General features: G+C 37.8%; 1 protein-coding gene across 1 annotated transcript in view; it reads left to right on the forward strand.

Annotated features, from left to right (window-relative positions):
• The window catches only part of LOC135223924 (uncharacterized), a 53,950-nt gene extending 34,890 nt beyond the window's left edge, over positions 1 to 19,060 (forward strand). Inside the window, exons 5-16 of the mRNA XM_064262846.1 lie at positions 988 to 1,086; positions 2,008 to 2,164; positions 3,283 to 3,428; positions 3,968 to 4,132; positions 4,280 to 4,390; positions 5,207 to 5,320; positions 6,503 to 6,627; positions 13,387 to 13,516; positions 15,436 to 15,562; positions 16,633 to 16,779; positions 17,474 to 17,674; positions 18,920 to 19,060. Of these exons, the coding sequence (XP_064118916.1) occupies positions 988 to 1,086; positions 2,008 to 2,164; positions 3,283 to 3,428; positions 3,968 to 4,132; positions 4,280 to 4,390; positions 5,207 to 5,320; positions 6,503 to 6,627; positions 13,387 to 13,516; positions 15,436 to 15,562; positions 16,633 to 16,779; positions 17,474 to 17,674; positions 18,920 to 19,060 (1,663 nt within the window). The remainder of the gene's footprint in view (positions 1 to 987; positions 1,087 to 2,007; positions 2,165 to 3,282; positions 3,429 to 3,967; positions 4,133 to 4,279; positions 4,391 to 5,206; positions 5,321 to 6,502; positions 6,628 to 13,386; positions 13,517 to 15,435; positions 15,563 to 16,632; positions 16,780 to 17,473; positions 17,675 to 18,919) is intronic.
• Positions 19,061 to 22,565: the final 3,505 nt, after the last annotated feature.

A 22,565-nucleotide genomic window follows, 5' to 3' on the forward strand; every position in this document is an offset into this window, starting at 1 on the left:
CTGATCCTTTAAGATAAAGGTGAGATTAAATGCATGGCATGAGGTAGCTCAATCAAAAAAGTTCTTTTACCCTGATGCTTAAAGCTTTGCATTAATGGTAAAATGAAATGACAACCAGAAATGCATCATGGTGACCACTGGACATGTACTACATCATTTGTTCTCAATTATTATCCAGAGAAATGGTCAGAAGTTTGCACATAGTAAGAACAATGGTTGCAAGTTGTGTTATATTTTAATTGGTATAATTTATAATTTAACAGAAATTTTTAAAACAATTTTAACAATAGTACATTAAAATGGAAGATGAGTGAAACCATTATCAAGGTCGTTCCGTATACCATTGCATGCTTTACTGTTGTTGGACAGGGTTTGCAAGTGATCTTGTTTGCACCTGCAAACTGAACTTATGTCATTGCATGCATTTTTTATAGTTTTTACTCATTATTTTTTACATTATAGGCCTAGAATTTTTAACTAATAATTAGATGAGCACAAATTACCCTTTTATCACTTCAGTTATTGAAAGGGATTGGGTATTCAGTCATATCTAGATCATGTTTGCCACATTTACATTGAATTGCAAAGCAAATTATATATCATATGTTATTAAGCTTAAATATTTTGAACTTGTATTGATACCTGTTTTGAGCGCTAGATCATTAGGTTCTCTGCAACTTAGTAATTAAGAAATGCATTATTAATATAAGTCACATTTACATTTTGTGATTGCATGGTTTAATATTGCTTATTATAGGTGAAATGGCACACATGTCTGTTTAGAGGTAACTTGGTCATTCATTTTGATCTTTTGTAATAAATCGTACATATAGTACGTACATATACTGCTTTCAGTCTTCTACCTTATTGCAGTTCCATTCTGTCTTTTAGGAAGGAAACTGTTTACATAAACATTTCTTTATCTAATATGTTGATAATCACAATTTTTCACATTTGCTTTAAGCTAATCTCAGACTTCCTTGACAGGTTTGCAGCAAAAGAGGTATCATCATTAGTGCATGATGAATGTAGTAACCTTCTTCGTTTGGCTTTGACCTCCACAAGTAACCTTGGAAGGATCACAAGGTATGAATTTTAGAGTTGTACTTTTTAAAAATGGTTTTAAGTTGTGTTAAAATACACTGATCTGTATTACTCTTTCCATGGCAGTTTCACAGTTTAACATGTCACTTTGATAAGGTGCAGATAACAGAGCACTCCAGTATTCCTTAAAGGAAAGATTAGTAACAAATGAAGATGGTACTTTGGTTTAATATCGAATTCTAGGCATTACTGGAGTAAGTTACACATCTCTGGGAAGACAAACTGGATGCCTGAAAAGCAGTAGGAAAATTTTGTATGGTACAGTGCTTGGTCTCGACTGAAACTTTGCAGATTACTTGTTAAACTTGCTTGTAGGAAACAGGGGCCCATCATGAAGCTCATGTAGGAAACAGGGGCCCATCATGAAGCTCTTGTAGGAAACAGGGGCCCATCATGAAGCTCTTGTAGGAAACAGGGGCCCATCATGAAGCTCAAGGGAGAAAAGGGAAAAAAAAAGACTGCTCCAAGCAGCCCAGTGGAGATTGTATACAGAAAACTTGGGAAACTTATAATGCATACCTTTGGAACTGTGGCTCTCCATGAGGGATGTAGGAAGCTCTTAAGTCATTTCCTCCTCCCCCCCAAAGTATATTCCCAATATTGCTAAGTACTCCCTAGGCCTATGAACCAGAAAAAATAAATATTTGCAATTTTGGGCACCCAGTTTATTAGATGGTGAAGAACATGGATATGGAAGAAGTTTTCACAAGTTAACTAGGTTACTACCAAAGAAGCTTTGCAACCCTTAAGATAATGGAATGGAGACTAATTAGCTGTTAGGCTCCCTTCTGGAAATAGTAAGAGGTGTTAGTAAGGAAGTTCATATGTGTAAGACTCCATGAAATAATTGTGCATGATAGAAAATGCAATTTCTTTCAACTTTACGATGTTTATCATTTATAGGTTACTGCGCCAAGTAATGACCCTCCAGTTTGGTGTGGACACCCCTAGAGTTGCAGAAAGTGTACAGAAGGAATTAGAAGATTTTGAAAGACAACATTTAACCCTGCAGTCACAGTTACACTCTGAACCACCAAAGCTGCAAACAACACTTAGCCAGGTATATGATAGTTTTGTGTTATAATTCTTTTAATAGTTGTTAAATTTAGTAGTGCCAAGCAGAACAGACTTGTGGAGTTTCTGCTAGTACGTTTAGGAAGTTTCAAGAACTGTCATGGGTCAGGGTTTTACTGGCACTTAATTCCACAAGCAAATTGAAGCACAATATGAACCAATTAGTTAAGAGGAAAACATATACATATATAAACTATTCTTTATTCTTGAAAAAAAAAGTTTATTTTTCATGTATACTGAATTAGAGTTGATAAAAGAGACTGTAGTTAATGGTACTGTAATAACCTTGTACAATGTACTATTATCATTGTTATAGTTTTATGCTAGGGTTTTCTTCTATGGGATTTATGGTTCAACTTTTGTTTTATCCTGTGCACTCTTTTAGGTTGTTGAAGCACTCTGCATCCCATCTTGTGTGTTGCTTTGCTTAAGTAATTGGAATTATTATTAATGAGACCAGCGAGTTATATTTTTATACTACCATAGGTTTTTTCACCTGAAGGATATATCCTGATATGAGAGTTTAAAATAGGAGCAAGGTAAAGTTAAAGATGTTGGACAGCTGAGTAGGATGAGACCAAAGGGAATGCATGAAAAGTAAAAAGGCACTGAGCAACACAACTGGGACCAAAGTGTGTCTCTCTCAAGGCACACTGTTGTAAGTTGTACCCTCCTACAGGGTAAATTGATTGGATTATTTGTGCTATTTGTGGTTAGCTAGTAAATGTGTAGTTACCCATTGTTATCAAACTCTTGGGTATACCATAGTCTACATATACCATGGACTTCCAAAGTCATTGGTATGCTTATGCTTGCTTGAAGGTGTGCTTCAAATATACCTTTTCTCTTATATATTTATTTCTCTTATGTTTAATGTTATTGATTGTGCATATTCACTTTTACGCATTGTTATTTGTTATTACTGTAATCAAATACATTCAATAACATCTGTTGTTGTTCGTAGTCAGTTCTATAAATTTAGATCTATTTGTTGCTATTTAATTTGTATTTATATTTTTTGCAAATATTGTAGATCATTTATATCATTCCTTGCCTTTTTAAAGATAATCTTCATGGCTGTCATACGAATACAATTTTTTATAGGTGCAAGCAATAGAATCCACTCTCATGGAACTGCAAAATGAAAGTGCAGCAGTTGAAAAAACTGCATCCTCTATTTTACAAGTAGTAGAAGAAACTTTGTCTTCATGTGGTCTTCATCACATGATTGCTGTTACATCCCCTAGAAGGTATACTATTTACTTTGTATATGTTTTATGGTGTATATAACATGGTAGAGATGGGGCTCATGGTGGAGATGGGGCTCACCAGATGTCGTAAACCACTATTATATTCTGTCTTGAATCTTATATTTTCTTTGGAATCTGTAAATGACTATTATTAAATAAGTTTATTATACTTTACGTTTCTAGACTCTTCTCATAGTATTTTACTTTCCTGTTTCATATTATATTATTTAACAGTAAATTTTTTTTTTCCACTTCATTTTAACTTATACCAAAGTAACTGGCATGTTATACCTACTCCAAGGTGTGACTTTCTACCATCTTTTACAACCTTTTTATATTTCATCTTGCATGTGCTTTTTAATTATTGGATCCATCATGAGTTCAAAACTGAAAAGTGCACAGAGAGCATGAGAGATGACTTATGAAATTTCCAATTCTGATTCTTCAAGTTCAGTTTTAGTGGAAGTACTGTAAGGTCATTTATTCAAATCATCAGCAGTATCTTGTGAAGTTGTATATAATGTGTTGATTACTTATAGGCGGAGTGTAGGGCGGACACTAGAAGATGCCGAGTCAGCTTTAGCATTGCTGCTGGGAGAATTGAGTAGAAAAGTGGCATATTGTAAAACCCTCGAGCATGAATTGCAGTGTCAAGAACAAGAAAGAGAGGCTTTACAGAAATTAGTGACTGATAAAGAAACAAGGTTAGAATGTATACAATATTTACTGTACCTTGTATGTTGTTTTGTGAACATTGTTATATGCTATTCATTCCATTTCTCTTATACAGTGATTGAATTACTCAGTTGTGATGATTTACTCAGGAGTTTAATCCTTCTCACATTTTCCAGACTGTTAACTCTGCAGAGAGACCTTGAAATTACAAAAGAATGGGGCAGCTCTGAAATATCAACCCTAAAGCTTTGTCTGGCTCAGGCTGAAGCAAATGCAGCAGAGACACGGTACCATAAATTAATGTACTAGGAGTTTTCCTTGTAACATTAGATTAGGCCTTTGCAAACTTTTTATGCATAAAATCAATATGTATTACAATGGAATTTAAGGCAAAGAAAAGATTAAGTGAACTTATATTTTACCATATGTAATTCACAACTATGCCGTTAAGGTTAAACAGCACCACTGAAGAGTTGGATTTATATGATTCTCTGTGGTGGTTGTTGAAGGTGATGTTGTAAACATAAAACCACTTATTGCACATATAATAAGGCTTCCTGCTCTAGTCATGGCTTTTTATATTTCTTAATCCCTGAATTGCTGTGGTCATGGAAAAGGAAACAAGATATTCATGCCGAGACAAGTGCTGTTGGAGAAACTCAAAAACTAATTTCTTTATATATTTTGAAACATGAAAAACATTGTTTCACCACTATCTCTTGACTTCAAGTTGACAAGTATCTCAGGCTAATGAAGGTGTAGCTCTCGAGCTATTACCTTAACCACCTTGCAAAAGTATAATGGCCAGAATTCCCGCACACATAAAGTTAATCCCATATGTGAAGACTGAGGTTTTGTATGTTAGGGAAAATACAATTACTTAAAAAAAATTTCATATTACATTACATGACAAGTTATTACAATTCTTAAGAGGTGTGTTTAGTCATATAGAAAGAATTTATAGATTTTTCAAAGACTGGTTTTAAGCATGATGTTGACCGGTTTAAACAAAATAGTATATTTAAATTGAATGCTGTGCTTGAACCAAAAATTATAGTCCTTTTTATTGAATGGTATATATAATTTAACAAATGATATTCCAGGATGGATAAAGAAAGGTCTTCAGAAATGTTGAAGAGGCAGAATCACGAGGATAAGACAGCAATAAAGAAACTTCAAAAGCAGCTAGTAGATGTTCAGCATTCATCTGATTCAAGGTAAATTTTTCTTCATATCCAAATTCTTTATATTCTGAATTTATACAGGCAGTCCCTGGTTTTTGGCAGACTCGGTTAACGGTGATCCGGTTTTATGGCACTCGTCTAGCGCCATAAAGTCAGCGATTTATGGTGCCATAATGGGCTGAGCTTTGGTGGTGCTGATAATAGGGTTATGGGGCCATAACATACTTAACAGAGGCGCCATTAACTGGAACTCGGTGCCAGAAGCACCATAGATCGCTAAGTTTCGGTTAATGGTGGTTTTCGGTTATCAGCACCCTGCCGAGAATGGAACTCCCACCGATAACTGGGGAATGCCTATAATGTTATATTGGTTAAGTGCAGTTGTGTTAGAATCTGTAACTAAATACTACTTGTACGTAAATCTTAAAGTAGATAGTTTTTAAATGGCAATGTATGCAAGAACTGTGAATTTATATTTGAAAGATTGATTCTTGATGTAAACTTTGCCTATAGAAAGCAATTGTGAAGGTATGAGAAAGTTTTAATGGCAGTTCAGGTTTCCTTGGCCTCACTTTAGGAAAAAGTTTTACAGAACACAGATTCCTTGCTATACAATCTTTGATTGTTTTTAACTGGTTTCCAGCTGGCGCTCGGAGATTTATCCTATTGTTAAGACCGAAGGTTTGATAGTTATGAAAAATACAAATTTAATACAAATTTGTCATTTATTGTTGTTAGATTTTAAGTGGTAAATTATTATTGAATTATTAATGGGTTGCTTTCATCTATGCTGTATATGCCAGATGCCTTTTTCTAGCCAAGATGTGAAGAATAAAAGAAGAAAGAGGAGGTAGAGGACCAATAACTGACTCACTGTAGATAACACTACTTTGTTTTGTATGACTGAACCTGAATTATCACTCTAGTCATAACTCTAGTTATAAGACTAAGGGGACTCCCTAAAAGAATTATGGAAATCAGAAAAAATGGGAAGTTCTTTATCGTCGCGCATGGCATTTGACAACCTGAATATGGAATTTCCTTTCAAAGTTCATCATATTTTTGTAGTTATTATACATTTCCCACCCAATCTCAACATACTGGGCCTATGATGCATATCTGGTACATACAAGATAGTTTTTTTTACATTACTGTATTATGATGACCATTTCTGAAAAAGAATTCTGTTATATTTCTTTTTTTGTTTTTTGGCAGAGTTTCTCAGTTAGAGGGTTGCTTGCAGGAATTGACAAAAGAAAAGACAAATTTAGAGTCATCATTGCAAGAAATCAGAAATAATTACAGCATTCAAGAAGAGCAGATGAATCTAATGAATGCAAGTACCTGAACTGTTTGTTTTCTTGGTAATGTAGTGTCACCACTAACAGGAAGCCAGCTTTCTGTATATATCCTAAAGTGTATCATTTTATGAAGGTATGAAAATATGCTAAATGGAATGTTTTATGAAAATAATTTCTGATGTGATGGGTCACACCTTCCCACCTAATGTATATATTGCAATACACCCCCTGAACACCTGAATAAGCCCTGGTCACTTACCAGCCCGAACCCTCATTTATTAAAAATTTACCAAATCTTTGGTTAACCCTTAACGCCGAAGCGGTAAAAAAAAAATGTCTCCCGTGTGCCGGAGTGTTTCAGAGTGAGCGCAGAAGCGGAAAAAATATTTTTTTCAAAAAATCACAGCGCGCTTAGTTTTCAAGATTAAGAGTTCATTTTTGGCTCCTTTTTTTTCACTGGCTGAAGTTTAGTATGCAACCATCAGAAATGAAAAAAATTATCATTATCATATATAAATAATGCGATATAGATAGCGCAAAAACGAAATTTCATATATAATTGTATTCAAATCGCGCTGTGTGCGAAACGGTTAAAGGTAACAAGTTACTTTTTTTTTCGTTGTAATGTACACTGAATTGCGATCATTTTGGTATATAACACATTGTAAAATGATTAAAGCAACACAGAGAAAATATTATCACAAAATAATGCATGAATCGTAACGCGCTGACGTAAACAAATATTTTTTTCAAAATTCACCATAATTCTAAATATTGTCCTAGAGACTTCCAATTACTTTCAAAATGAAGAAAAATGATTGAATATTACTATACTGTAAGAGTATTAGCTTAAAATTGCAGTTTTCAACCATATCTGACGAGTTTAAAATTGACCGAATGTCGAATTTTTATATATATATATTTTTATATGCAATTATTTCGAAATAAGAAAAGCTACAACCTTCAAATATTTTTCGTTTTATTCTACATGAAATTGCGCACATTTTCATATATAAAACTCTATGAAATGACTATATGAAATGGAGCAAATATTCCGAGATTGGTACGTACGTATTTCGGAGATTTGTGGCGGAGAATCCGCGCGCGAAGGGAAGGAAAGATTTTTTTAAAATTCACCATAAATCTAAATATTTTGCTAGAGACTTCAAATTTTTTTCAAGATGAAGATAAATGACTGAATATTACTAGACTGTAAGAGTTTTAGCTTACAATTGCGTTTTCGACCATTTCGGTAGAGTCAAGTTTGACCGAACGTGGTTTTTTTTTCTATTTATCGTGATTTATTACGCAAATATTTTTTGTGGTATTCTACATGGAATTGCGCACATTTTTTTTTCATATATAAAACTTTATGTAACGGCTAATTTAAAATGGTGCAAACATTACCACAATCGCACGTATGATTTTTTCGGAAGAGTTACCGCGCGGACGTAAAGAAAATGTTATTTTTTTCATAAATTCACCATAATCGAAATATTGTGCTAGAGACTTCCAATTTATTGCAAAATGAAGGTAAATGCTTGATATTACTAGAATATAAGCGTTTTAGCTTACAATTGCGTTTTCGACCATTCGTAGAGTCAAGTTGACCAAAGGTTGAAATTTTGGCAAAATTATCGTTATTTATATGAAAATATCTCAAAACTGATAAAAGCTACAACCATGGGTTGTTTTTTAGTGTATTGTGCATGAAATTTCCATATATAAAAACTTTATATAACGGCTAATTTTAAAATGGTTGCAAACATTACCACAATAGCATGTATGATTTTTTTCGGAAGAGTTACCGCGCGGGGTACGTAAGGAAAAAAAAAAAGTTTTTTTCAAAAAATTCACCATAAATCGAAATATTGTGCTAGAGAACTTCCAATTAGTTGCAAAATTAAGGTAAATGATTGAATATTACTAGAATATGAGCGTTTTAGCTTACAATTGCGTTTTTCGACCATTTCGGTAGAGTCAAAGTTGACGAAGGTTGAAATTTTGGCAATTATCACTATTTATATAAAAATATCTCAAAAACTGATAAAAGCTACAATCATGAGTATTTTATTGTTGTGTTCTACATAAAAATGCGCACATTTTTATATATAATACTTCATGTAACGGCTAATTTACAATGGTACAAAAATTATGTCAAAGTGACGACAAATAATTTCCGAGATATGTCACAGATACTTTTTAGTGCGGCAAGAAAGAAATTCGCGCTTGCGCGCCTGCGTATCATTGTAACAAAAAAACAACCCCTTGATCCGTGAACTCCCAGCATCCCCCAAGGCGCGTGATTCAAGAGTTTTTGGCTGGTAGGCCTAGAAGTATTTATCCGCGAATTTTTTAAAAAAACTTTTGTATGTCGACGCAAAATACGTCCAGTCGGCACCCAAGAGACAAAAAAATGTCGACGTAAAATACGTCCAGTCGGCGTTTAAGGGTTAATAAATAACGATCAGTGTTGCCAATCTCCTGGCAAACACCCTCGTTACCTAGTTACCAGCCCACCGCTGGTAGCCCTGCCTCACGGGATGGTCACCCCTGCCCTCTCATGTCCAATCACTTATCGTTCTCGGTGGAGTACAGATGTATCCACAGCGAACTCCTTTTTGGTTTTGCCCGGCCTTCATTTGCAACTTTGATTTGATTGATTTTGGTGACGAATTACCGCCATCCCTTGGATTACGGTTGGATTGCTCTTAATACTTTGTCATTAGACATTGATTCTGCAAAGGAAGAAACAACAACAGGCTACGACAACGACTATGTACTGCATTCTCGGCCACGACATCACAGAAAACGACGAGTGGAAGTTCAACAACGTATCGTCTTTGCCAACAATGCAAGAAAAGGATGAGTACCCTAAGACACGATAATCATTCCTTATGCGTAAATTGTAGGCCTGTTCAATGTAATGTAAAGACCAGATGTGTGGAATGTCAGGAGTGGTCTTTTGACTGGATGTTAGGGTATCTCAAACATAGGAAAGGTCTCGTATTAAGAAGTAAGCGTAGGCAGGAAGAGACTAACGTAGACCAAGATAGAGACTTAGAGACAGCGCTCTTTAAGAGACTCGAGAGTAGGCTGACATCGAGTATGACGTCTCTGTTTACCGATTTTATGTCAAGATTAAGTGAGGATAGATCGAGCAATAGGGGTACTGAAATTACTAATCGTTCTTTTCCAGCCCCCCTGCCTGTTCCAGAGACAGCCCTAACCGGTGCTGGGGGTTATGGGGATCCGCAAGCCCACAGGGCAGGATCCGCCGTCCCCCCTGGCGCGGAGCAGGCAGTGTTGGCAGCAGATTCCCCTTCCCTCGATGTGTAAGTTCTCAGGATGATAAAAAATTAGGTCAGATACAGACGAGTAGGGATAATAGGCTACATAGTTTTTAGGAAGAGAAGTGCAGGTTTCTTCGGATCGGTTTTCTATTAAAAGTAGTAGTTTATAGAGGGACAGTGTCCTTAGAGCCTCTTTGGGCTTTTTCCTGCTTCGAGTTCCTTGCATCAGAAGCTTTTAGGCCATGGTTGGTCTTTCAGATCTGGTTTCGGGTCTGTCGGGTTCTGAAGGGTTGAGTACTGCTCCTTCGTCTTTAAGGTTACTTTCCTCTACTTATACGATACAATAATTGTTAATATCAACTAATTCTCCGTTCAATGCATATTGACTTACGATATTCAGTATGGAGAGAAATCGAATAAAATTAACTACGGCTAGCCTAGTGTTCACGATGATATATCGTATGCATATTCAGTAGCCTAGCCTAGCCTAAAGTATTCGCTGTACTACATATCGGTAGTTATTTTTTAGTGGCTAACGCTGTAGGCTCAAGGCATTCTGACTTAGGATAATTCAGTACAGGTGTAATTGAAAACGAACGAGAATCCGATCTGAGGATAATTCAATGTGAATGTAATCGAACAGAATGAAGATCGGATTCTGTCCGACTAAAACATTATAATTGTATTACAGTGGTCCCCCCGTATTTGCGGGGGATGTGTACCAGACCCCCCCGCGAATAGTTAGAATCCGCGAATGTTTAGAACCCCTATAAAAACGCTAAAAACAGCCTATTTTGTTAGTTAAAACTTAAGAAAAACCACTAAAATTTTTCATACTCGGTTTTTTTAATAGTTTTATCACAAAAAGTGCATTTTCTGATGAAATTGATAACAAAAACCAGGAATTTGTGGATATTTCTCATAGAAAAATACCGCGAATGCGCGAATTTTCCGCGAATAATGCAGGGAAACGTTCCCGAGAGAAATCCGCGAATGTGTGAGTCCGCGAATCCGGAGAACGCGAATACGGGGGTCCACTGTATATGTATCATCATATTAGCGTAGTATAAACACTAACTCGGCAGTCATTCACGCTGTAATCAGTGGATGACGAATACGGGTTTGCGTCGCTGTATCCATCTCATTCTGTCCAGATTGGCTAGCATGACTAACGTAACAACTCTTCCTCACTTAGGCCAGGTTTGTACAAACGTCTTGAAGAAGACGTGTGTTCAACTATGTTGACATTTAACATAGTCAATAAGGTATCTATCTTGTGGCATATAATCAGATGTCAGATATAAGGAATTCGTATGTATGACGTCTTCATACGTTTAACAGACTAATTGCTGTCAGTAATTACATTGCGCTTATGTAAATTACAGTTACAAATTATTACCAGTCGTATTATCAAATTACAGTGATAACTGAAATTAATATTAGGCCTAATAAAGTAAATTTAATTACCTTAAAATATTAATTTATTACTTTTCAATTAAATTACAATTACACTAGCTTGTCGTCAAACAGCACTATTGTAAGGAGGTGTGGCTTAGACAGACAAGGATGCCAGTTAGTCTGTTTTTTCCTTGGCTCCAGATTCAACCATATCACTTGGTCTCGGCTAATGTTTTTGTCCCCTAGTTAGCATATTAATGAATATCTGGATACTTAACTTATGGAACGAAGTCATACTGTTCGTCTTACAATGTAATTTAAGGCCAAAATTTGACTAATACGTTTCATTGGAAGCTAGTTTTTCTCTCGGGTTAGATGGCGTTAAATTTAGGATTCCGTTCGTTTTCACTCGTTTTCATATGTATTACGAATCTTACACTTTATATACTTTATTAATCCTTTGTCGGTGTGAAAACAACGGTAATGAGCTCTTTCATGCTATTAGTTTCTTTTCCACGGCTACGTTTGAATTCATACAGAAGCTTGGGACTTCTGTCCAGGTTGCTGATGCACGTAAGTTTGCCTTATTAGCTTCAGCTACATTTATAACATGAATACAGTAATTACCGTCGCACGCGGATGAATACAATAACGGATGTTGCTATCGGATTCGATTACTGTCGCACACGGATCAATACAATAAAGTGATGTTGTTATAGGAGTCGATCGCATTAGCAACAAGTTCTCGTTCGGTTGTTCATAGCTGTACGCAGTTATGCGAGTATATTATCGTAAAGATAATACCTCTCTCTCTCTCTCTCTCATCTCTCTTCTCTCTCTCTCTCTCTCTCTCTCTCTCTCTCTCTCTACTCCTCTCTCTCTCTCTCTCTCCTCTCTCTCCTTTTTTCCACACTCTCCTAACACTGGACTCATTGTGCAACAGAGAGGTTTTTCTTCCTGTTACACCTTTTCAAACTTTTCTGTCAATTTCCCTTCAGCGCTGACTGACCTCATAGGTTCCTATACTTGGCCTTTGGTCTAAATGCTATTTTTAAACCCAACAATCTCGCTATCTGAGTTAGTATTAGAGTAGGGAGCGAATATTAGGGATATGTAGAAGGTATTCATGATATGATATATCGTGAGAAGATTTTAAGTATTAGGACAGATAGGAAAGAACATGTCTGGGTCTATCTTAGGGTATTCTTCCAAGTGCCAACCAGGCAGAGAACAGACAGGCAGGTACAACACTACAGGAGAGGACATCATTACGAACGACGACACCGTCGCAGACGCACCGATGGACATGGTTTTCTCCTCCGTACATGAGAGGCCTAAGGCCACATGGGAGGTCTTCAGTTTCCCTCCATACATGAGAGGCCGAGAGCCACATGGGAGGTCTTCAGATTCCCTCTATACATGAGAGGCCGAGAGCCACATGGGAGGTCTTCAGTTTTTTCCTCTACTCAGGTGATGCACATAGCCAGCTGAGAGGAAACAGGTTTGTATCCCTCCCGCACTCAATGAGTTTTGACCTTAGGGTAGAGGTGCAGAGAGTTTTTCCCTCCACATATGGGAGGCCTAGAAGGCCACACATAGGAGATTAGTTTGGAGAGTGGCAAGTGAACTTGAGACTGACTCGCGTACTCAATTATATTGACTGACAACTGGTACAGTGGAGGGCCGGGCAGATTTGATTCCCCACCTCCAAATTAATGTTGTTAATCGGGCTTATTCAGGTGTTCAGGGGGTGTATTGCAATATGAAGTTTTTATTGTAAAACTAATATTGTAATACTTACCTGAACACCTGAATGATTCCCACCCTCCTCCCCTCTCATACGGAGTTATTGAGTTATGATTGACGTGAGAGGGCAGGTGTGACCGGCCCGTGAGGCAGGGCTACCAGCGGTGGGCTGGTAACTAGGTAACGAGGGTGTTTGCCAGGAGATTGGCAACACTGATCGTTTATTTAACCAAAGATTTGGTAAATTTTTAATAAATGAGGGTTCGGGCTGGTAAGTGACCAGGGCTTATTCAGGTGTTCAGGTAGGTATTACAATATTAGTTTTACAATAAAAACTTCATTTCCCTTCTATAACAGGAAGAACATATGATGCTGGTGGCTGGGCTGAGATCCACAATCAAACACCAGCAGGTGGACATTGAAAAGTTTCGCCAGCAAACAGAAGAGACCTTACTTGAAATGAGGAATTCAGTTCATCATTATAAGGATTTGTAAGTTTTAGTTCAGGAGGACAGTCTTCATTGCCTTCTTCTTAATTATTTAGTGTGAGATCTTTCATAACTATCTCCTCTAGATAGTTACTTCAGACTGTTTATATTTAGAACTCTCTTAATTTGGTAAAATCTTAGGAGTACAACCACATGCAAATTGCTGCATAGCAAGATCAAAGCAGCAATGCAACGAATAAAACAACTCGTTCTAGTGGTAGCCAATGTCTCATATATCAGAAGATTATACAGGGAGTCCCCGGTTTACAGCGGGGTTTCGTACCAGGTGGCGTGCCATAAGCCGAAAATCATCATAACCCAAAGCATCATAAATGTAATGGGAATAAATAGCACTTACAGCACTGTTAATGACGCCGTAAATCTACCTATGGCATTGAAACATTGGGGTTAACAGTGCAGTCAGGCAAGCGCCGTAAGTCCAGAACGACGTAACCCCAACCTGACATAACCCAGGGACTGCCTGTACTTTTAACTTCTTTGCAATTATTACTCACTTGTGATAAGTGATGGTAGACTTGTTATAATTGCTTTTCATTTGATCATAATTTTTCACTTCTTATACTATTCACATCAGTAGTAGATATGTATATACATTGCACTTGGTAGATGTGTACTTTGCACTGGTTAGATACTGTATTACTTTGTTGATCCTCTTAAATCTTCCTCTTCTGTTTCACTGGTGAATTTTTCTTCAAGTATCAGATTCTCTCACATACTAGGAGTTGCATGTGTAAACTGTTATTTGTGGGAATTGTTGCAAAACTTACAGTAGCCAATTTTCCTGGTATGCACTAGTCCTTTAGCTTTTCAGGAAGGTCAGTAAGCTTTGGTAACAGTGAAACAGAAGGTAGAATAGAAGGTAAGTTTGTTAACTTTCATCCTTTGCTTATTTCTGCAGAAGTGATCTGACCATTGGGTTCTTTCTGTGAGGCTCCTCATGCTAAGGATATCCAGAAGTAAGCTTTGTTATCCTAATTTATACTTAAATAATACAAAGGAGCTTCTCTATTGTAAATAATACGAAGGAGCTTCTCTATTGTCTTGCTGTTAATTCCCTAAACACCTTCAATTATTTCATGGTGAACTTGGTATGTGTTGACATGTATTAATCTTGAATGCTGATACGGACAAGGTTTATTTGTTCTTGTTTTGTTGTAAATGTATATCCTGACATGACAAGGATTACATATTTTGGTTTTTCGACTGCTAGTTGAGATTAAAAAGTCGGTTAGCATTTCCAGACTGAATGACATTACATGAGAGAAAACTCAACATTTCTGACTGCTCAATACATAACAAGTTTTCCTGTTTTGCCTTGGGTATGATTACTTTTATATTTCTTTTCAAAATACTTCCTGTTCTTCAAGGAGTGGCAGACACTTGTATTATGCAGAAGAATTATGGCAAATAGCTATACTTTAGTGCTCCTTCTTTATCCAAGAGGGCTAAATGTCTCGCAGATATGAGAGTAAACAAACGTCTTGTAAATTTGTTTTTATCTTCCCTTCCATAACTTGCACGTTATGCTTGTTTTCTAATGTTCATTTAATGCTTTCTGGCAGTGTTACTGCATTTACTAATACTATGTATACTGCAAATTATATAAATTAGCAACTGAGTTCTTTTATCACAACTAATGCTATGTAAACTATTTGTAGGATATTGTAGGTTGCTATAAAGCATGTTTTGATAAAGTGTGACTTTGAGAATGTTAACCAATCTGCATACATTTTTATGCCTCACAAAAACTTGTTTGCTTAATTTTAAATAAACGTCATTTTAGAATGAGAGTACGTTCTGGTAAATGATTGAAAATGTTAAATTCATGACCATAAAAAAAAGTCTTGTTCATCTGTATAAAAATAGATATAAATTAATAAAATCAATTTTCTTCTTGACAGAGAGAATGAAAAATCAAGTTTGCAGGAGGCACATGACAAACTTCAAGCAGATACTTCACACTTGATGGATAGGCTCAGGGATCTGGAGCAAGAACGTAAAGAATGTGAACTGTCACTGCAGAGTAAGGTATGGTAAAGTTCTTTTAGATGGAATAGAGCTACAACACATTGTTCATATGAAAATTACATTACTTAATTACCTTAACTTCTAAAAATTCTTTTACAGAGGTTTTCAGTAACATGAAAACAAATGAATTGCTTTAAATATTTAAACGATTTCCTTGCCAACCAAGAATCCCAAGTTTTAGTTTTCTGTAAAAGAAAACTATTGAGATGGTTTTGTCTGTCCAAACATACTTTTTCTGTCCACCCTAAGATCTTAAAAACTGCTGAGGCTGTAAATTGGTATGTTGATCATCCACCCTCCAATCATCAAACATAACAAATTGCAGCCCTCTAGCCTTAATAGCTTTTATTTTATCTAAGGGTAAAGTTAGCCATGATTGCGTATCTAGCATTGCTTTAGGTACCAACAACACAGGCCACCATTGGGCCAAAGCTGAAAGTTACATGGGCCATGGCTGAGAGTTTCAAAGAGCATTATACACTACAGAAAACTCAATTGTGCCAAAAAACCTTTGGCATGTTTTTTAAAGTAGGTATGACTATCAAAATACGTAAATTTCACGGTATTTGATTACACAATTTTTCAAGAGCTAAGTACTAAAGTTTAAGGTGGTGATACTCCTCAGCTGATAAGTTGAGATTAGTCAAGTCATGGGATTTTCTTCCTAGTTTGCAAGTGATAAAGAGAGTGGAGTAATGTTTAGATTACTTCTTGTGTAAAGTTTACTAGTAAACACTCCTTATAAAATCTTGTACTAAATAATATCAGAATGATTACTACATTGATTATCTTGTGGCATATTTTGTCAAGGTTTCAGTATTGGAAATAAGCCACTGTCAAATTTGTAATTGTATGAGCAACAAGGATTTAATTTGTTAGTAAAATTATTCATTTTAAAATTTAAAAATGTTTTACCATAGATTCTCATATGGTTGAGTTCTCATTTCATTGTTTGTACACAGTATTTGCCGTAACCTATTAAAAGGTTAAAAAAGGTCCTTCTTTGGCTCTGTATATTTATTGCAATTTAGTTTTTGACAAACAAAAGAGAAAAATCTTCATTCTTTCAGATTAATGCATTAGCTGAAGTTCGCCGTGACTTGGAACGCCAAGTACGAGCCAAAGACCTGCGTATCCTCCAGTTACAAACTGAGCTAAGATTAGATGGAACTCAAATTAATGCACTTACAGATGACAATAGTAATTTACAGCAAAAGGTAAGTGCAGTGCATGAAGATAAGGGTGATTTTTACAGCCATTACAATTAATTACTCATTAAGGACTTTAGTGAATTAGGAACTAAATGGGAATTAATTTTTCACTAGTACACGGTGTTCTTATGCTTTCTGACTGCTTTTCAATTAGTATTAGAAAGACATCACCCATTTGCATTAAGAATTTGTTGTAGTTTGTATTGGTGTTCAAGAACTTGTAACAAATATATTCTTGCAGGTTATGAGCTAACAATTGTTACATCATTTCACATTTTCCAAGTGAACTGCCATTGGTCATTTTATGGAAGGTGATAGAAAAATAAACTTTTAATTTCTGGCCTTTGCTTTGAACAGTGTCAAAAATAGTCAACCTTTAATGAATGATTGTTTTCATATTTAGTGTAACTTGTGCTTTGTAAATATCATCCTCTCCATATGCACAAGTATACACTGCGAGATGAGATATATCCCTTGTCAGGCTAGCACCCCATCATTAGTAGGCTTATCATTGTTTAAAGTTGGTAAAAATAAATAAGACAAATTTAAGTTATGGTAATACTTGAACTGTAGGAATTTTTTTCTAAAATATTTTAGCGTCTTACTTCTTGTTTTAAGATCATAGATGTATTGATATAGTATGTAGCATAACAGAATATGGTGTGGTACCACTCAGTTGATGGATTGAAAAAATTTACAGGTTCAAAATTTACAAGAACGACTGTGGGAGGCTACTAGGTCACGGCGTCGTCATGGCAGTAATAACAGCAGCAGAAGTAGTGATGATAGTCATGGCTTGTATGGCAACTCTTTTGGAAAGAGACCTGCATCAGAGAGTGGAAGTGTTCTGAACCTGTTAAGATCATCTGAAGAGGGATGTCAGAGTGGTCTAAAACTTAAGGTTTGTAGTGAATGTTCTTCCACTTTGTATATACTTACAGTATTAACTGTATATTTTTAATTATAATTATAGAACTGAATAAGCATTGGTTTAAACAGTTTTGTGTTTTGTTTGCCCTTACATTGCAAAAGCATAGGTAAGGTACATAGAAGGAAATTAAAGAAAATTACAAAAAGATTGTCTCACAAGTCAAGAAGTGGCAAAGAGATATGCTGTTGAGAAATTGGAAAGTAGATTGAAATAGTTTGGAAATCTAATGAGAAGAAAGAAGCAATTAATGAAATAATTAGGTATGAAAGGGGCTGAATGCCAACCATTATTAGAAAGGGAATAAACAAGAACTGGCCCCTCTTCAATAAAACATGAAATAGGTAATAAAACAGGATATGTAGAGATGCTGGTAATAGATACGGGTTTAAGTAAGATTCCTTAAGGTGAAGGAGAAGCAAGTTAATGATATATTTCCATCTCATGTTTCTTTAATAAAATTTTTTACTTTTCTATTACCTTTGTAAAACCTCATCTCGGATTTCAGCCATAACAACAGGTGAACACCATGACTAGTTGTATTTCTAGTCTTGAAATTTATCAAAGCTTGTAGTTGGATATAGTTTCAGTCTAACTTGTGGTTCAGTTTTGTTTTGTTTGTAAAACATTCAGGGTTACGGCAATGCTTACCAAACGAAATGCCTAGTCTTGATTTTAAAAGTTGAACATTAACTTGAAAGACTGAACTGTAGGTTATAGAAACTTAGAGAGTTCAGTAACTATACTTTTCCCATTTGGTGCACTTTGTTGTGTAGTCCCCTACATGTAATGCTACTTGTACTTTGCAAAGTGCATTTGACCCTCGGCAATATTTCATATCATTATTTTAATAACCTCCTCATCCCTGCTTTCACATTTCTCAAGGTTGCCTTTCTCCATTTTTCATCTCATTTAGGAACAAGTCTGTTGGGACAGTGCTAAGAGCATGAATAAATTGGACAAAGTGGTTTGATTACATTGCTTTATAATAAATTGATATGGTAGCTGTACTTTATATGTGGATTTTTGCTACTAATACACTTGTAAGCTGATGGTAATTTGAGATATTTCCATCTATCTTATTTAGCTGTAATGTTTCACAGTTGTTTTTAATTTGAGCTACTTTGTTATTATATTATAATCATATTGGTAAGATTTGTAACATAAGCTTAAAAATGATAACATCTAAGCCATCTTTTTCCACATTTTGCATTGCAGAGTTTGGAGAAAGACATCTGTGATGGTCAGTCAAGGGAGGAACAGCTTCACAAGCTGATCATTGAGAAAGATGGTGCAATCAAGAATTTACAGAATTCTCTTTCCAAGGAACTGGCTGCTAAAGATAAAGGTATATTTTGATTTTGTTAATCTGGCATTTTACGTATACAACTTACCTGGTAGTTACATATAGCTATAGTCTCTGACGTCATGGCAGAATTTCAAAACTTGCGGTAGCGCTAGTTAATAGGTCAGGTGATCCCCTCCCCCCCCCTCCTTTGCTCCCTACCGGGGTACTAGGAACTATTCTACCTAAGCTCAGAATTTGCTCTGCCGCGGAGCTGGTAACTCCTGCTCCGTTTCAGCTGAATTTCATCGTCTGTCATACGATCTTCGTCAGGATTTTTGGTGAAGTACTCTGTGTGATTTTGCGGCTTAACGGTGTTGATATACAGCTAGTTATACATTTTCGCTAGGAATATGTCGGATTTTAGTTTAGTTCATTATAGGTTTCGCAGCAAGGGCTGCAAAACAAGGTTGTGTAAGGCCAGTGTGGATCCTCATACCATTTGTGTCTTGTAGGGGTCAATCTTGCTGTGCAACCTTAACCTGTGATGAATGCAAGGAGCTAACTGAGAAGGAGTGGAAGGCATTTAACAAGTATGTTAGGTTACTGGAAAGAAACAGAATTTGGAGAGCGTCAGCTAGGACTTCTTCTTTGGTGTCTCAGGAATTAATTACTCAGGAAGAACCTGTCACTAACATTCCGATTTCTAACAATTCCCCAACCCAGACTGTAATTCCCGAACCCGACACTTGCCGATCTTAAAGTCCAAATGGACTCTAAATTTAGTGTAATTCTCACTACCATGGAGAAGACGAGCGAGACAGTTAAGTCATTGTTGGAAAAGGTGTTGAGTGCAGTGCCTAGTGTTAGTGTTGTGGAGGAGGTGACTGTTCGGCCCTCTCGTTCTCCTAGACCTAAGCCTCTGCCAGACTCCTGGGAGGAGGCATGCTGACAGTCCAAGGGAGGCGAGCAGGACTTGCTCCCGAGCATTTGCCCCCTCAAGCAGTTTTGTTGCTATTTCCCAAACTGCTGCTGAGCGCCACCAAAAAAGCGACTCAGGGAAGTGTCTTTCCTCCGTATCTAGTTTGGAGGACTCTCTGCGGAGGGGATGGCGCTTTCCGGACGAGTCTAGCCTGTTGGCGACAACACGCAAGCTTTCTCCGGGACAAGTACCCAAGAAGAAACCTTCTATCAGGCATCAGGAAGGTCCTTCGTGTAGTTTTTGGGAATCTCCAGAGAGGTTTTTGTCTTCGCAGGAAGAATTTTCCAAGCGCAAGTCTCCTGCGCTCAAGGCAAAGCGTAAGAGAGGTTCTAGACTCACTTTGTCTTCGATTGCCAAGCGTCATGATTCACGCTCGGATTCTCCCAATTCGTCTTCTCCTGCTGCTTCTCGTTGAGAATCAGCACCTCGAGAGGTGTTTAAGGTGGCGCCAGTTGATGCTCCTGCGTGTGTACCTGCCGCTCCTGTTTCTGCCAAGTCGGATGCCGCCGCTTTTGCGTCTGCCCCTCCTGTTTTCCTTTAAGATATGCAGTCTAAGTTAGACAACATCTTAAGGCTGCTAGGTCAATCGCAAGCATTGACGCGTACTGAAGCTCTGCTCGCTTTGGCGCCAGACACTCCGCTCGCGCTCACTCGAGTTGGCGTACACTCGTGCGTGACAGCTCGTGCTCCCCGACGTCCAACCGCCCCACCCACCCTGCCGCCTACCCTGCCGCCTGCCGTGCAGCCGGGTACTCAGCAGATGCAACTGCAAGTTTCTTTGTTGCCGAATACGGATCCAGTTCATGCTCCCCTTGCTGGAGCAGTGGATAGCAGGTTGGATTTTTTGTCAGAGGAGGAAGAACTGGGAGGACATTGTTCTGTCGGCCTTTCCCCAGTCTCTTCTAAGGAGAATCTCTGCAAAGAAGACTTTCTGGAAGCAGAGAATGAGTCCGTACAGTCTAATTACAAACTCCTACTGAAATTTTTTGCCGACAACTTCTCAGAAGATTTCGCTCCTGCCGCCCCTCCTTCTCCAGAATCGCAGTATGCGAGGGACACCAGGACGAGTTCCTCGACTTTCATGAAGCTGGTGCTTTCGATTTCAGCCAGAAAAGCACTAAAGAAGGTGGATGATTGGCTTAATGTTAAAAGGGATCAAGGGAGGACAGTTTTCCTCCCTCCAAACTCTCTTCCAAGAGTAAAGTTTGGTATGAAACTGGGGAAGCCTTCTCTCTGGGAGTCGCTGCCTCCTCCCAAGGGGACTTCTCCAGTCTAGTTGACGCAGCTCGGAGATCCGCCCTTAATTCCACCAAGATCTTTTTTACGTCGTCTGAAATGGATCATCTCTCCAAGAATGTTTTCAGGGTACTGGAAGTGATCAGCTTCCTTGATTGGTCCATTGGTGCTCTCGGGAGGAAGGTCAAGAGCTTTGGCCTGTCGGAGCAACAAATGTCGGAATTTGCGGGAGTGATGTCCTGTATTGATAAAGCCATCAGGGACAGTGCGTCGGAACTGGCTTCGGTATTTGCGATTGGAGTGCTGAAGAAGCAACAGGTGTGGTACTCCTTCACTGCGAGAGGAGTATCACGTTCTCAGAAGTCGGCGTTACTGTTCACTCCTTTAGATAAGCGCTTTCTGTTTCCGCAACCCTTGGTAGCGGAGATTGCAGAGTCACTAGCACAGAAAGCCACTCAAGACCTTCTGGCGCAATCAACTAAGAAGCCAAGGACAGTACAAACTACGGTTTCGCGTCCTGCAACGAATCCTGAACCCGAGAAGCCCTTTCGGAGCAGATCTTCCTCACGCCCTTTCTCCAAGACTCGAGGAAGGACGAGATTCGTACCCAAAGCAATCAGACCTTCAACAACCAAAAAGTGAGTGTGTGTACCTCTGCACGCCAGTAGGAGCAGACCGCAAGAGTTTTGGCAAGTCTGGAAGGAGAAGGGGATGGAAACGTGGACAATTTCCGTCATCAAAGAGGGATACAGGATCCCGTTCGAAGAGATCCCTTCCCTGTCGATGCTCCTGATCCCGTTTCCTTCCTACTCGCAAAATTCAGGAAAATGCTCTATCCTCGAGGAGGAGATAGTATCCCTTTTAGAAAAGAAAGCCATAGAGATGGTCTCTCTTCCACCTTCCCCAGGCTTTTACAACCACCTCTTTGTAGTCCCCAAGTCATCAGGGGGTTGGAGACCAGTGCTAGACGTAAGTGCCCTGAACAAATTCATACGCAAGACGAAGTTCTCTATGGAGACCACCCAATCGGTGTTAGCCGCTCTTCAACGGGGATTGGATGGTCTCCATAGACTTGCAGGACACATACTTCCACATCCCCATACATCATCCAGCTTCAAGGAAGTATCTGCGTTTCATGTTCAACGGAAGAGTGTTCCAGTTCTGGGCGATGTGCTTCGGTCTCTCGACACCACTGCAGGTGTTTACAAGAGCTCTCACAGCTGTGGCCAAATGGCTTCATTTGAGAGGAATCAGGATTTCTCTATACCTTGACGACTGGCTTCTTCATTCACAGTCGAAGGAGAAGTGTGCGGAGGATCTTCAAGTCATGCTTCAGTTAGCAAAGGAATTAGTCTGATCGT

This window comes from Macrobrachium nipponense, chromosome 10 (genome assembly GCF_015104395.2).
Source record: "Macrobrachium nipponense isolate FS-2020 chromosome 10, ASM1510439v2, whole genome shotgun sequence".
Classification (NCBI taxonomy): domain Eukaryota; kingdom Metazoa; phylum Arthropoda; class Malacostraca; order Decapoda; family Palaemonidae; genus Macrobrachium; species Macrobrachium nipponense.